The sequence below is a fragment of the Liolophura sinensis genome, chromosome 5 (genome assembly GCF_032854445.1).
Source record: "Liolophura sinensis isolate JHLJ2023 chromosome 5, CUHK_Ljap_v2, whole genome shotgun sequence".
Classification (NCBI taxonomy): domain Eukaryota; kingdom Metazoa; phylum Mollusca; class Polyplacophora; order Chitonida; family Chitonidae; genus Liolophura; species Liolophura sinensis.
The window spans coordinates 6,383,358-6,397,911 of NC_088299.1; the positions used below are offsets into that span (position 1 = coordinate 6,383,358).

Consider the following 14,554-nt stretch of genomic DNA (forward strand, 5'->3'; position numbering starts at 1 on the left):
CCTTTGGGGACCTCCGCCGCCGAGGTGGTTAGCGTGCCAGCGCAGCTTTGTGAGTCTCTCACCAATGTGGTCGCTGTGAGTGCAAGTCCAGGTTATTTATTTGATGGGTGTTAAGCCTTACTTAAGAATATTCTTCTTATACGACGGCCGACAATATGGTGGGAGGAAACCGGGTAGAGCCCGGATGAAACCCACCACCATCCGCAGGTTGTTGCAGGACCTTCCCACGTACGGCAGGAGTGGAAGCCAGCATGAGATTGAACTCACAGCGACCGCAATGGTGGGAGGCTCCTGGGTCATTGCGCCGAGCTGGGGTGCTAACCCCCGTTGCAGTGAAACCATTATAGACTGTAAATGTGGGAACCATGCGAAAACCAACATTTTGTATAAAGACAAAAAATGGTTAGCAGCTTAATCGAACGTAATCTCAAGCAACACTGCATCTTGTATTCTCCTTATAGTTTAACGGCGTGCGACTAGCACTAATTTACCAACCGAGTGTAGACCGGAATATAAAAATGGAATCACTGTTTAAACTGTTATTTGTTCATTGATGCATAAATTGAACATGTCAGATTTTATAATGACAAACAGGACTTTGTTTTCCATTTCATCTGGAGCCGTACCAGGAATGCGTGTAGCTGACCACCTCGGTGCGGTAGTATATTGTTAAGTCTGGTGCCTGCACACTCCATTGAAAGATCGGCTATGGACACGTCCACAAGATCCGGGGACTTAAAATTCACGTTCACAGCTAGTGTACGTAGGAAGATATCACATACATGATAACGCGTGATAATCCGTGGATAGGCAATTGTGCAAATAGCTGGATAACACTGTCACCTATCACAGAGTATTCGATACTGGGGTCACTATGACCCTCCATGCTTATACACTCAACAAACTAAGCTGTTATTGATTTATTTATTTATTTATTTGATTGGTGTTTTACACCGCACTCAAGAATATGCTGTTATTGAAACTGACAGAATACTATGTGTTTATGTGTTTATGATGGATGATTTCAGAATAGATTGTCCTATATTGCTACAGACTAATGTTACAGTATTTGTGACAGACTTTTCATTATTATTCCAACAGTATGCTATTGATGATAAGTATAACGGGTTACTGTTTTACGTGTCAGTAACCTAACATTATAGGTTATCATGTAAAACATAATATCATGTTAAACTTAACAGATAAGATTTTTTAGAGTGTAGTCTTTCTATAGCATGATTACACCGTCAGTATCTTGCACTGGAAACCCCGTAAGACTTGCGCAAATTTGTTACCTACAACAAATTTACAGAACGGATCACGTGATCAGAAGTTTTGTATGAAGTCCTGCAGAAAATCTCTGTGTAGGCACGGCCGATAAATGGAAAGCGTCCCACTTTCTGACCTGTAGCTGGTTTAAGCACAAGTTCTGTCTTAGCAGAGATTTTGCCGTATGTACGGCGTACAGCTTTGTGGGCTCTAAGCGTAGGACTCATGTACATAGGCCTATCATAGCTGATCTGCATATCTTCACGTTGTTGGGGTGAGTTTACATTGTTCTAATTGGCATGTCGAATGCCGATATATTAAGCAGTGTCACTATGAATTCTAAATGAATAGGGTGAAGTATTTATGTGAGATCCAGTCCCGGTTAATGATCGTGTTGTCATTATATGTAGGTACGCTCAGTTAACATAATGGGGGATGTCACGATATACTGTGGGGTTGTCTTCAAATCGGTGCAGCCCGCCATTGCCCATGCATGGCATGTCTACATCTGGGCTATCCGTACGTCCGTGACTGACCCACGCGGCGGTCCTACCATTTCGCGTTTTTTGATAAGGGAAGCTGAAGCTCGGTTTAATAGATGGCCTTTACAGGTTTTCATTGTGCCGCCGTCGTATATAAATAAAATATTCTTGAGTACGACGAATAACTCTCAGTGACAGGAAATAAATTCTTCTGGCCTCCATGTTAACAACACTGGGTGCTATGGAATGCCCTAATAGCACGAAAGACGAAACACGAATTGGTGTTAAGTTCTGCCACTCTTACATATTCAAAGAAGGACTTTCGTGGCCGAGGGGTTTAGCACGCCAGCACGGCGCAATGACTCAGGGGCATCCCACAAATGCAGTCGGTGTGCGTTCAACTACAGCTGATGCTGGCTTCTCCGGCCGTACGTGGGAAAGTCTTCCAGCAACCTGCGGATGGTCGTGGGTTTCCTGTGGGTTCTGCCCAGTTTCATCCCACCATAATGCTTGCCGCCGTCGTATAAGTGAAATATTGTTGAGTACGGCGTAAAACATCTGTGATGACGGATCTGTGGGCAATATAGAAACGCAGTACTCATGTGTTACACAAGAGAATAACGATGAATTTCGCTTGGGCTTGAGTTGAGAAGGTCATTTGACATCTAAATATCGAATCTGGTGCTAGCAAGACATTTGTTCTTCGTTATCATTTGTTATTCAGCAAGGCGAAGATAGCGTCAAAGTTGTTATTAGAATAGCCTACCCGATAAAAAAAATCAAATATTCACCAAACTTCGCTGGCCTTGGTGGCCTCGTGGTTAGCGCGCTACCTCAGCACACAGGAGCCTCTCACCAATGCAATCGTTTAGTCCAGCTCATGCTTGCTCCCTTTCTAGTTGTTCGTGGGAAGGTCTGCAGCAACCTTCGGATGGTCGTGAGTTAACCCGTCAATATGATGCTGGCCGCCGCCATACATAAGTGAAACATACCGGTTACTACGGAATACCCTGTTAGCACGAATAACGAAAGACGAAACACGTATTGGTGTTAAGTTCTGCCACTGTTACATATTCAAAAAGGGACCTCCGTAGCCGGGGGGGTTCAGCACTCCAGCACAATGGCATAATGACCCACAAGACAACGACAAAAGACGAAAAACAAATTGGTGCCACTCATACATACTTAAAGCTTACAAGTATTTCAGGATAGTTTGGTCAGGCCTTTATATGACTTGTCTTAACAGCAACGAAAGTCTGCCTTTGTGAAAGAACCTGCGGTTGAAAGAACATGCCTTCGATTGTTGCCAAGGACCCGCGAGGGAACACCATAAACTATCACGAATTTCAAGGGAAACGCTTCCCGCCAGTGCCGATTCAAATCCATGACCTTGACATTAGTTTGGCGAACCTTCCCGACATTCCTTGCAGAGATGATGACGTCACTATTGTCACCTATCCAAAGGCCGGTATGTACACATTTCTTACTCGATTTTTAACAATGGTGATCAGGTTTTAAGCAGATTCTATGATTTAACAATCTTAATTTTACAAACTTACAAATTAGCTAAATTGGCTAAAAAGGCAAAGCTAAATTACACCTTGAACGTATTCTAATCATAACTAGAACTGTATTCAGCTTCACGTCTTCCAAGCAGTCTTTATGCGTGTTTTTAAACCGACGCTTCAGTGCAGAGAACTTCTCGACGGTATGTAGGCCTAACAGTCGTTGAGCAATACAGCTCTGCTGGTGTATTACGATACACAGTGCGCTTTGGGATTATAGCATAAATCTTTATACTCTGGAAAGTGGAGAAATGGCAATTTTTTTAGTTTAGGTCTCATAGTTTTTCAGTCACAGACCATTAAGATTAGGTTTTGTTTATATCTCAAGGAGTGATATGGACAAAAAAAAGGAACGCAGATCTGGACTCACAGGCCCAAATACAAAGATTACATAAAAGTTATATCTAAGTTGAAAACTAGTTGTCATGACATATACACACCCAGTGGCAAACGTTCACAGTTTTTACCTTCAGTGAATGATTTTCTCACACTTTATGTGACTGGTATTGCTCCACCTGGATATCAACTTGTGGAAGGACCTGTATCCATGGGTTATTGGTAAGATGTTTAAACGGTTTGGACAAAATCCCAGTTGGCCACCAAACCACAGGACCTAGAAAAACAAACTTCAAACTTCCATGAGAATTTTGACGTCAAATTTCAAACATCTGGGGTTTGCAGTTTTCTGGAAAAAATATGAGAAGCACGTGCAGCAAAGGATAATATTTAGTGGAAGAACAATAGACGCCCAGCTTTCTGCTAAGAAGCCTAACAAAAGTTATATAATAATGATCATGGTTTCGTATCTCATTACTTCTCATGATTTCAGGCTATGTAATGTTATTATTATCACACATATATATAAAAAATGCATTCCATCACAAGATCGGTTGCCGTATTCGAATTTTGGAAGTCACAGTATCACGATTGAAGAACATCTGGCTCACATGTTTTTATATATTAACAAGTTTAAGTTATATGTGTCATCTGGTGACAGGTACGCACTGGACCTGGGAAATAGCGAACATGCTATTGTCAAACGGAACGGAGGTGTCTAAGCGAGAAAAGGAAGAGTCTATGATAGAAGTACAGCCGACAGAAAAGATTAACAACCTACCGTCTGTGCGCATACTCAACACGCATGTCACACCGGATATCTTCCCAAAGGAGCTCGTGACCAAGAAGGCGAAGATTATCTATGTCACGAGGAACCCTAAGGATATATTTGTGTCCTATTATTACCATGTGAAGAAAATAAAATTTTACAACTATGGCGGAGACTGGGACAGTTTCTTTGAGCACATTATGACAGGTTTAGGTAAGTGTATTGTGTGAGGAAGTCTGTCATTTACTAACCAAAGGCCAGTGCTGTAATTTGACGAGGCCAAATGTTAATCTCTAGCAAGGGCCCAAGAATATAAAACATCGCTTTTCAAATTTTGAGTTAAGTCGGAAATGCCTTTGTGGACTCGGCCCCAGATAATTGATGCGATCAGAATGAATGTACAATAGAGCGCTATTTTAACTCTTGGAAGTCTGAGAACGATGGTTGAGACCGTTTTTGCTATATTAACATCGCCTCCTGCCTCATCACTTGACCCCAATGACCTTGGCCTGGTTCAAAAGCTCTGTGCACAATTTGCTATTGGTGGCAGTGTTATAAAGCAAGCGTTAGGATTATGACCAACACGAAGCTAACAATATGCAAAAGGCCCATTGTTGCAAAAATGAGCAAATGGAGATAATGTAACAAATTGACATCATGAAAACATAGGGCGGTTTCAAGTTCATGATCTCAGGTGTGCTGTGATATTGTTTTGCTTTGGTTTATAGAAAATTACAATAGAAATGTCGCAGACAGAGAAAACAGAATAAATGTTTGTGTTCAATTTGTACTTTACATTTTCCCTTTGTTTAGCACCATATATATTTTTCCATACGATTGCCTCCCATATGTTTCAAGCTATATCTTGTTTGTTAGGAGATGATTTTATCTACTGGTTGGCCTTTACCCCGGATGTTTCAGAATATACCTCGTTTGTTGAGAGTTGATTATGATAACTGGTTAACTGTTACCCCGAGTGTTTCAGACTATGTTTTATCTGTTCACAATTGATTATGGTTAATAATTCACGGATATTCCGGATATTTCAGACTGTATAGCTTGTTTGTTGGTTATGTTGGTTATGGTGACTGGTTCACCTATACTCTGGATGTTTCAGATTATACCTTGTTTCTTGTCAGTTGGTTATGGTGATTGGTTCACCTCTCCTCTGGATGTTCGGACTATAGCTTGTTTCTTGTCACTTGGTTATGGTGATTGGTTCACCTCTCCACTGGATGTTTCAGACTGTAACCTGTTTGTTGACAGTTGACTATGGTGACCGGTTTACCATCAAGCCTACCATGGATGTTTCAGTCCGTACTTTGTTTATTATAGTTGATTACTATGACTGGTTGACCTTTACCCTGGATGTTTCAGGTTATCCCTTCTTTGTTGACAGTTGATTACTGTGACTGGTTGATCTTTACTCGGGATATTTCAGGCTATACCTTGTTTGTTGATAGTTGATAATGGTGACTGGTTGCACATTACCCTGGATGTTTCAGGCTAGACCTTGTTTGTTTATAGTTTATTACTATGATTGGTTGACCTTTACCCTGGATGTTTCGGGCTATACCTTGTTTGTTGAAAGTTGGTAATAGTGACTGATTGAACTTTACCCTGGATATTTCAGGCTATACTTTGTTTGTTTATAGTTGATTACTATGATTGGTTGACCATTAGCCTTGATGTTTCAGGGTATACCTTGTTTGTTGACGGTTGATAATGGTGACTGGTTGCCCATTACCCTGGATGTTTCAGGCTATACCTTGGTTGTTGATAGTTGATTACTGTGACTGGTTGAACTTTATCCTGTATATTTCAGGCTATACCTTGTTTGTTGACAAATGATTATGGTGATTCCTTGACCTTTACCCTGGGCGTTTCTGGCTATACCTTGTTTGTTGATAGTTGATTTTGGGGACTGGTTCACCTTTACAAAACAATGGGAAACCTTCTTCCAAGAACATCAGGATATCCCTCTCTTGAGGCTCAACTATGAACAACTCAAACAGGTAAGACTGTAAACCAGAACAATGTTTCATTGGAATAATCTTTCCATGATCACGGGATATAGTCATTTAAACAATAAAGTTGTTTTAAGCAGAGTCTCAAAGGAAACGACCACATGAAGTGAGTATCGAAGGAAAGACCATTGGTCAGCCTGAAAATACCTTTACTTGTATTTTTCGATTTTTTCATTGAGTTAAATTCAGTCAGATGCTGCATGTACATGGGCCATTATATTGATTTGTATGCTTCAAATTTTAGGGCGGAATAAAATTCTGTTGAACTGTGTTTATGTAGTGTGCACCTGTTTAAGGAAAAGTTAATATGATATTAAATACCTGCTTTTATGTCAGAGAAACTTGGGAGCGGCGTCATTGGTGACATGACATTACTGATATTGTCTGCAAAGCCCTCCTTGTACTTTCACAGCATTTGACCAGATTGAATTCAGTAAAGAAAATTGAAAAATGAACAAGTAGAGGTATACATTCAGATACATTCTCCAGTGGTCTTTCTGCGCGTGTTTAAATCGTTACTACATTTTCCTTTTCTTTAAATTTTACTTGGGAAATCCCTTTTGATAGTTGATATAGTGGTACATATACTCAGTACTGGTTTATAGGTTCTTATTCTTACCAAAACTACCGGCCTTGATAGCACAGTTGGTAGAGCTTCCGCTTCAGGACCGGTAGATCCAGGATCAATCCTTGATCGAGTCACACCTAAGACTTTAAAAGAGGAAGTTGTAACTTCCTCGCTTGGCGTTCGGCATGAAGGGGATAGTGCAACGGCTGGTTGACCCGTATCAGTATAATGGCTCGGGCGGGACGTCTTGCTTGCCTTCGGTAAGTCGTCTCAGTGATGCAGCACTAAATAAAAGAGCGGTGGAAATCCGTCCTGCAACAAGGGGGCACATTACACGTACATGCACCCTAATGATTCCTTCGTCGTCATATGACTGGAAAATTGTTGAGTACGACGTTAAACCCCAAGCACTCACTCACTCACCAAAACTAAAAGCACTCTTCTTTATTGCATCATTATTTATTAAATTTGTTGTATCGACAGACTCGAATTGGACAAGCGGAATGAACATAATTTGAACTTCGCACGAATTTGTTTCTTAAGACGCGATTTCTTGAATTCTATTATTATAGCATGAAATAGCGCATGTCCTGGTTTCATTCGATTAGTTGATTTCGGCTGGTCGACTCGACAGTCGCGATGTGTGAACAGGGCTTAACTTTGTTTGAACAGACAACACAAGAATACCCATGCAGCCTGTTACTTACTTGGTCTGTTGTTCTTTCTCATTGATCCACTTAGTTGATCTGATGTTTTTTTCTTTTTGTTCATGCGTTCATTTGGTTAATCTGATGTTCTTTATCATTTAGGCATGCTTCCACTGTGTTGGTCAAATGCTCTTTCTCATTTACTCATTCGTTCAGTTGGTTGGTCTGAGGTTCTTTCTCTTTTATTCACGCGTTTACATGTTTCGTCTGACGTTCTTTCTATTTTGTTCACGCGTTTATTTCGTTGGTCTGATGTTCTTTCTCATTTATCCATTCGTTTACTTGATTTGTCTGATGCTCTTCCTCTTTTATTAATGCCTTTACTTGTTTAATCTGATGCTCTTTCTCATTTATTCAGGCATGGGTTCACTTGTTTGGTTTAACGTTGTTTTATTTGAACTTTAAAAGCTGCTTTCTAACCTTAAAAGCCGCATTCTAACCTTAAAAGCAGCGTTCTAACCTGAAAAGCTGCATTCTAACCTTAAAAGCCGCATTCTAACCTTAAAAGCTGCATTCTAGCCTTAAAAGCCGTATTCTAACCTTAAAAGCTGCATTTAACAATCACAACTTCATGGGTATATTCGTCCATTCTTTAAAAAGCTCAAAGTACAGAAAAAAATGGAAAAAGCACACCAAAAAGAAAAAGAGCAGTGCTAAATATAATCGGAGCTACATTTCCAACCATGGCCCCTGATACATGACGTAGTTGAAGGTGTATCTTCCTCGCTTGGCGCTCAGCATAAAGGGGATAGTGCAACGACTAGTTGAACTGTATCAGTGTAATGGCTGTGGTGGGGCAGTTTACTTGTCTTCGGTCAGCCGTCTCATTGAAACAGCACTAGATAAAAGAGCGGCGAAAATCTGTCCTGCAACAAGGAGGCACATTCCATGTACCCTAAGAACTCCTTCGTCGTCATATGAGTGAAAAATTGTTAAGTACCACGTTAAACCTCAAGCACTCACTCATTCCGGTTTTCAACGATTATCTCCCTTGGCTTCAAAGGACATGGGGACAGGCGTGGACAAAATCGCCAAGTTTCTGGGAGTTTCGTGCAATGAAACTACTCGTGAAAACATCGTACAGAAGTGTGACTTCGCCAACATGAAACAACAGAAAGGCGTAATGTCTGAGCACATGAAAGGAATGATAGAGGGAGACGAACATCCAATGTACAGGAAAGGTGAGGGGTGGCCATCTTTAATACACTCTCTGGTAATCGGAAATGTCCTTCTATGGCATCTATGTTTGTCTTTCATCGAGGCAATTCCACGCAATCGTTGGTTCGAATCCATCCACCGCCAAATAATGAGAATTTTGTCGCTACATGCATAAAGTGTACATAGTCATCGATGTATTGAAACTGAGGCAAAGATCTAACAGTGAGACACGTCCTTATGTCTCTTTGCTTTCATTATTATTGTAATATACATGTACAGAAATGTCAATATCGGACTGGGGACATCCGTGGCCTGGTAGCTAGCGTGCTAGTGCAGCATAATGACCCAAGAGCCTCTCACCAATGCCACTGTTGTGAGTCAAGCTCATGCTGGCTTCTCCGCTCGTACGTACTTTCAGCAACCTGCGGATGGTCGTGGGTTTTCCCTCAGGCTTTACGACACGTTCTTCCACCCGAATTCAGCTTCCTTTCTGGCATGGCGTAGTTTGCCGTCACATATATAGTAAAATATTTCTTAGTAGCGTGTTAAAGCAACAATCGCTCAAATTAAACCAAGCCAGGTACGTGCATTGTTCTACTTTTTGTAATGCCTGAATTGTCCCACATTCACATATAAATAATTTAAGGTACCACGAACTGAATTATTGTCAAGTCCTCATTGTGGTAATTATTTCACTCAAGCCGGTTAGTTCCAAAGTAAAAATATATATCCAAAAATGTTCTCGAAATTGTACCATTTTTGTTTCGTAATTACGGGATTATTCTCGAAAATATTCTGGAAATTAAGAATTTCTTGTTGGCATTAACCGGCTGTCATATTTTTCATCCGTATATGTATATGAATGCTACAGTAAATGCCGTAGTCTCGTGCTGTGCATGTTTGCAGCCTGGAAAGATCATACGAACTTATTTGCTCTTCCCAGCCACAGTACACAAGTCCGTGTTTAACAAAGTTTTATTTATTCAGGTGTTATTGGCGACTGGAAAACGCATTTCACGGTAGCTCAGAGCGAGAGGTTCGATGAGGAATACAAGAAACAGATGAGCGGTTATTCGTTTGACTTTGAAAAATACATGTAGTGGGACTGCATAAGTTTACATATATACAGGATCAAATTGCCATTTCATCCCACACTTGTAAATCATTCATGTATCTACTTAAATAAACCTACAATATTTTACCTTAGATTTTGTGTGTCCTTGTTGCAAACTTCCTCACTTTCAGTTTCAGTTTTATGCTTGGATTCATTTCTCTCGATGTATTCATGGTACAACGTCCAGGCTTATAGACAGAGAAACAGAGCAGAGCCAGTTGAAATCACCCGCCCATAAAACCATACGTAAGAAACAACAGATAAATTGTAAATAAAAGCGAGATACATGTAAAAGAGAAGCATTCAACATGTTTCAGTGATGGAAGAATGACAGTCGATATTCTAGGCATGACTTCCGATTGGGCTTTTAAAAGAGTAATCCGAGAATAATGTCCACGCCATATGCAAATAGAGGCTTTGATTGCATATGCTCAGAAAAGCTCCATGTTGATGTAATAAACACGAATTCTTACACAGCCATTGCCCTAAAAAGGGCATTTTATAGTTCACCGTTGACACCAGAATTGCATCTTCGGCTGTATCGGCTGTAACATAGACTATCATATCTGTATGTCGATACGGTGGAGCTTGTGGTGAGTTCGTGTTCATATGGTATACTCTTTCTATCGCTTTTTACAGTCGGTCAATAGTGAAGAATCACTTCTCGGACACCGGTCACCCCTAAAATGTAAGATACTGGCTCTAAACCCAAGGCCAACCATGCCAATAAATGTCATTCAAAACCCCCACAAAACCCGTTACCGTAAACAGCATTTTAAATAATTCTGGACCAGTGACGTCCAATAAATTTCAACTAGCATCACTGCGTTTTTACTTGATTATGCATAAGCCATGGTGCTAAGGGAAGGCGAGGCCAACTGCCGTATTTACATGTCCTTGAACAGTTGGAATAAAACCCTAATTGAGAGTAAATTGATAAGAGGCCGTATTTCACCCTCCGTATGCGTGACCATTGCTACTTATCACGCTGTTGTGATAACTATTTTATTATATCGTCAAGATTGAATCCCGGTTCCTATCCAGAATCTCGCCACGCATCGGTAATCTCCGCACTGCCTTGCTTGGCGCTCATCATAAAAGGAACAGGCTTATCGGCCCGGTGTCAGAATAATGTGACTGCGTGGAACGTCGTGTCTGCTGTCTTTGGCATGGCATTTCAGTGAGACAGCACTATAAATATGTCGGCACCAGGTCAAGGCCACTACAAGGGGACACGTTCGTGATATGGGCGAAAGAATGTTGTACCTAACTAACATACCACCACAATGTGCCGGAAATACTTCCGGGTTCATGTAGAAGTTGTATCGGCATTGTGAACAGAGTGTAGAAACCCAATAAACTGGACTTCAAACGTAACATTGGTACGATGAAGACCAAAAATTTGTCACCAGAGACGATGAAAAGATATGTACTGGTAACCAGATATTTGATTGTCAAAGATTAATGTCGAACGTCACTTCGGTCATATATCAAGACGGTGTCTCCGTGTTGGTTTCTAGGACATAAACGCTGTGCGGAAGACAGATCAAGGTCTCTACATATATGGCGTGAAATTCATGTAAGGCGAAATCACTCTTTAGAGCGAGATTTGCAGTCCTATCATTTTGAAGGAAATTCACATTGTGATGTGAGCACTGATGACGGGTTGGCCAGTAGTTTTTAAACCAGGTTTAGCACCAAGCCAAGAACTTCTGGGCCCAAATTCGAAAAAGGCTGTTAAACCTAATTGCCTGCAAAATTGGCCTTTAGTTGACAGCTAACCCTTACTGGAAGCCAACTGTTATTCATAAAATTTTGCCAAGCTTATTTGACTGCTATGTTGGCTGCTAAGGTTGCAGAGTTGATCTCGGGTGATTCTAACTCAGATGTTGACAACGAAACAAAATGAGATTTACACTTTACACAGGAAACGTGGCAAGACTTCATACTTGAGTTGGCAAAATAGACCACTTATAACGCACAGAGGACGTGTTTTCAGAGACAGGCTAAACCTCATTGATATCCTTGATGATGTAAACTTAATAAAAACTTATACAGATTTACACGGGCAGAGATTCTCTTCGTTGTGCATTTAGTAAAAACGGCCCTTGGACACCCAACAATGAGAAACCAAGCTCTTCTGCCACATCAACAGGTCCTTATTGCTTTGCAGTATTATGCCACAGGGACACTTCACTCTGTCGTGGGCGAGCCTCTGCAAGGTTCATGTTAACCATCGGATATTGCTAAGACTGAACAAGGGCCTGGTCCCTTCGCATTGTTTTAATGTGATTGCATGTTAAATGTGATGACAACACAGCATTTTGAGTAATTCTACACCAGACATCCAATAAATTACAATTAACATCACTGCATTTTTTAAAAACTAAGCTTAAGCCATGATTCTAAGGGGCCTGCAAATTGCTTCTATTTATGCATTTACATGAACAGGTAGAAAAAACAGAAGGCCGTATTTCACCCGTTACATGTGAACATTTGCCAGCTATCACACTGTCGTTGCTGCTCTGGTTTTACTTTCTATGCTGCTCGTCTGTAATTATATTGAAAGAATCTGCCATTCTCCTGAAATAATTGGGTGTGTGGACGAAACACATGAATGCTTTCTTCTCTCCCATGAGAATGATGCGTACTATGTAAAACATTAAGGGGTGTCATTCCAATGCGGTCCAACACCTATGTCACCTTGGAGGAAAATGGATACATGTTCTACGATATCCCAGGCCTTATATCGAGTAACGTTTGAGATATGATGGAAAACGTCGCTGTCCGTGGGTAGATCCTTGGAGACAGTGGCTATATATGTCGTGGGTGGCTGATGACGCCATGACTGCACCCTAGTACTGATGCAGGACAACAGGGTCCATAAATGTTTGAAACCCAGTATGCCAGTCTAGTTACTTGCTAAAATCGTAAGGTGCTTGGCATGGCTTTATGTATACAAAATTAAGTGCTTACTACGGGACAGACAACTAGGGATTTAGTGGCTTGCTAAGGCCTAGCTGCTTGCTAAATTAGCAGTCTTTTATGAATATGAACCAAGGTCTCTCGATATTCATAAAGGAATTAATGGATGGCGTTTATCGCCACATTTGCAGAACGTGGCGAGAACATATTAAAAGACGTCGCTCTAAAAGCTTAATCGGTTAAACGCACGGACACATACTGAAACTATAAACTTTAATGGTACTGTTTACTCCAACGGAAATAACAGAACGCTGAATGTAGACTTCGAACTGACGTTTAGAAATTTTATTTGCACAGGTTATACAGACGGCTTGTGTCAAGAAATCTGCCTTAAAAACATAGTTTATTACTGTAATTTTTCTCTGGTGAAACCATAATATAGCCAGTGTACCAATTCTGAGTGTGTGTACAAGAAATCGCTTACATATAGAATTACACGGTGACATGTCAAATGGGATGTCTGCCAACAGAGTATACACTGAATGTACACAGCTAGTATCCGCCACAGTCGAGAATATCTACATTTAAACTCCACTCTAAAAAACCAAATTAAATACGTAAATGTAATAAATAAATGATCAACAAAGAACATGGTCTTCTTGGAACAAGCATAGGTGATATTACAGTTCCAAGGTGATTTAACCCTTTGAAGATTTCCCTGATGTCAAACGTCTCCTTTGCTTCTCTCAGGTCTCTTGACAGAAACAGCAGGCAGCGTTGTTGGTCTCCACAGAAAATGTCACGTTGGAATCCATGTAAGGCGACACCACGCTTCCAAATGACATATGCCTGTTTTTGATAGTTTTCATGTGTCGGTCCTATTGAAGAAAAGTCTTGTGGAGCAGCGCATTTAATGAAGATCGTAATCCAAGCCGTTGGCGACTTGATAAAATTTAATAATTACTATAGTCAAGTTGTAGCAAATTTAACTGACCAATTCAGTAATCACAAGCATGACGAGAATCACTATCACAGGCATGAACAAAGCAGTATTTCTGTTTTATATACGTGGAAATAATGACCATTGCACTCTATGTACACTCTTTTCATCGAATCAGCCTTGTCTAGCTGCTGTAAACAGCATATGTCTTCCCTATTGAAATGTAACACACCTCTTGGAAATTGGCTTTATTAATTCTACCCTCGCTACAGGTTTTGCATCTATTATGTTGTTCAAAACCGAGGAACATAGGACCCGGTTTAAGATTTAAACTCAGTATCGCAAATCACAATGCGTGCTCACAGGATTTACGGCAGTTTTTAAGACGCTGTTGGCACTGATAATTACTGTGTGGAGTACGGCCCAGTGCTGTACTTACAAGTGCTCGACCAAACTGAAAAGACCACTGTTCATTTTTGATTTTTTTTTTCATCAAACTGCCAACTGTAGACATCTTATTTTTTGCACTGATGAAAAACTCCAGCAAAACGTTTTCGTCCGCTCTATGCTACATGTGGTTTGCTTGCTTTCTGATGTTGTTATAGCATACAATAAACTAAAACCCCATCCTAAACTTCAAGTCTTCACCTGCACAATAAAATGAAAACCACGTAGGTTTTATGAATCCTAGCAA

General features: G+C 40.6%; 1 protein-coding gene across 1 annotated transcript; it reads left to right on the forward strand.

Moving 5' to 3' along the window:
* Positions 1–1,345: 1,345 nt before the first annotated feature.
* Positions 1,346–10,083, forward strand: LOC135465761 (sulfotransferase 1A2-like). Its single transcript, XM_064743089.1, has 6 exons — positions 1,346–1,543; positions 2,998–3,219; positions 4,314–4,634; positions 6,333–6,436; positions 8,727–8,904; positions 9,869–10,083. The coding sequence occupies exons 2-6, from the start codon at positions 3,042–3,044 to the stop codon at positions 9,979–9,981; spliced, it is 894 nt and encodes a 297-aa protein (XP_064599159.1). The 5' UTR covers positions 1,346–1,543; positions 2,998–3,041; the 3' UTR covers positions 9,982–10,083.
* Positions 10,084–14,554: the final 4,471 nt, after the last annotated feature.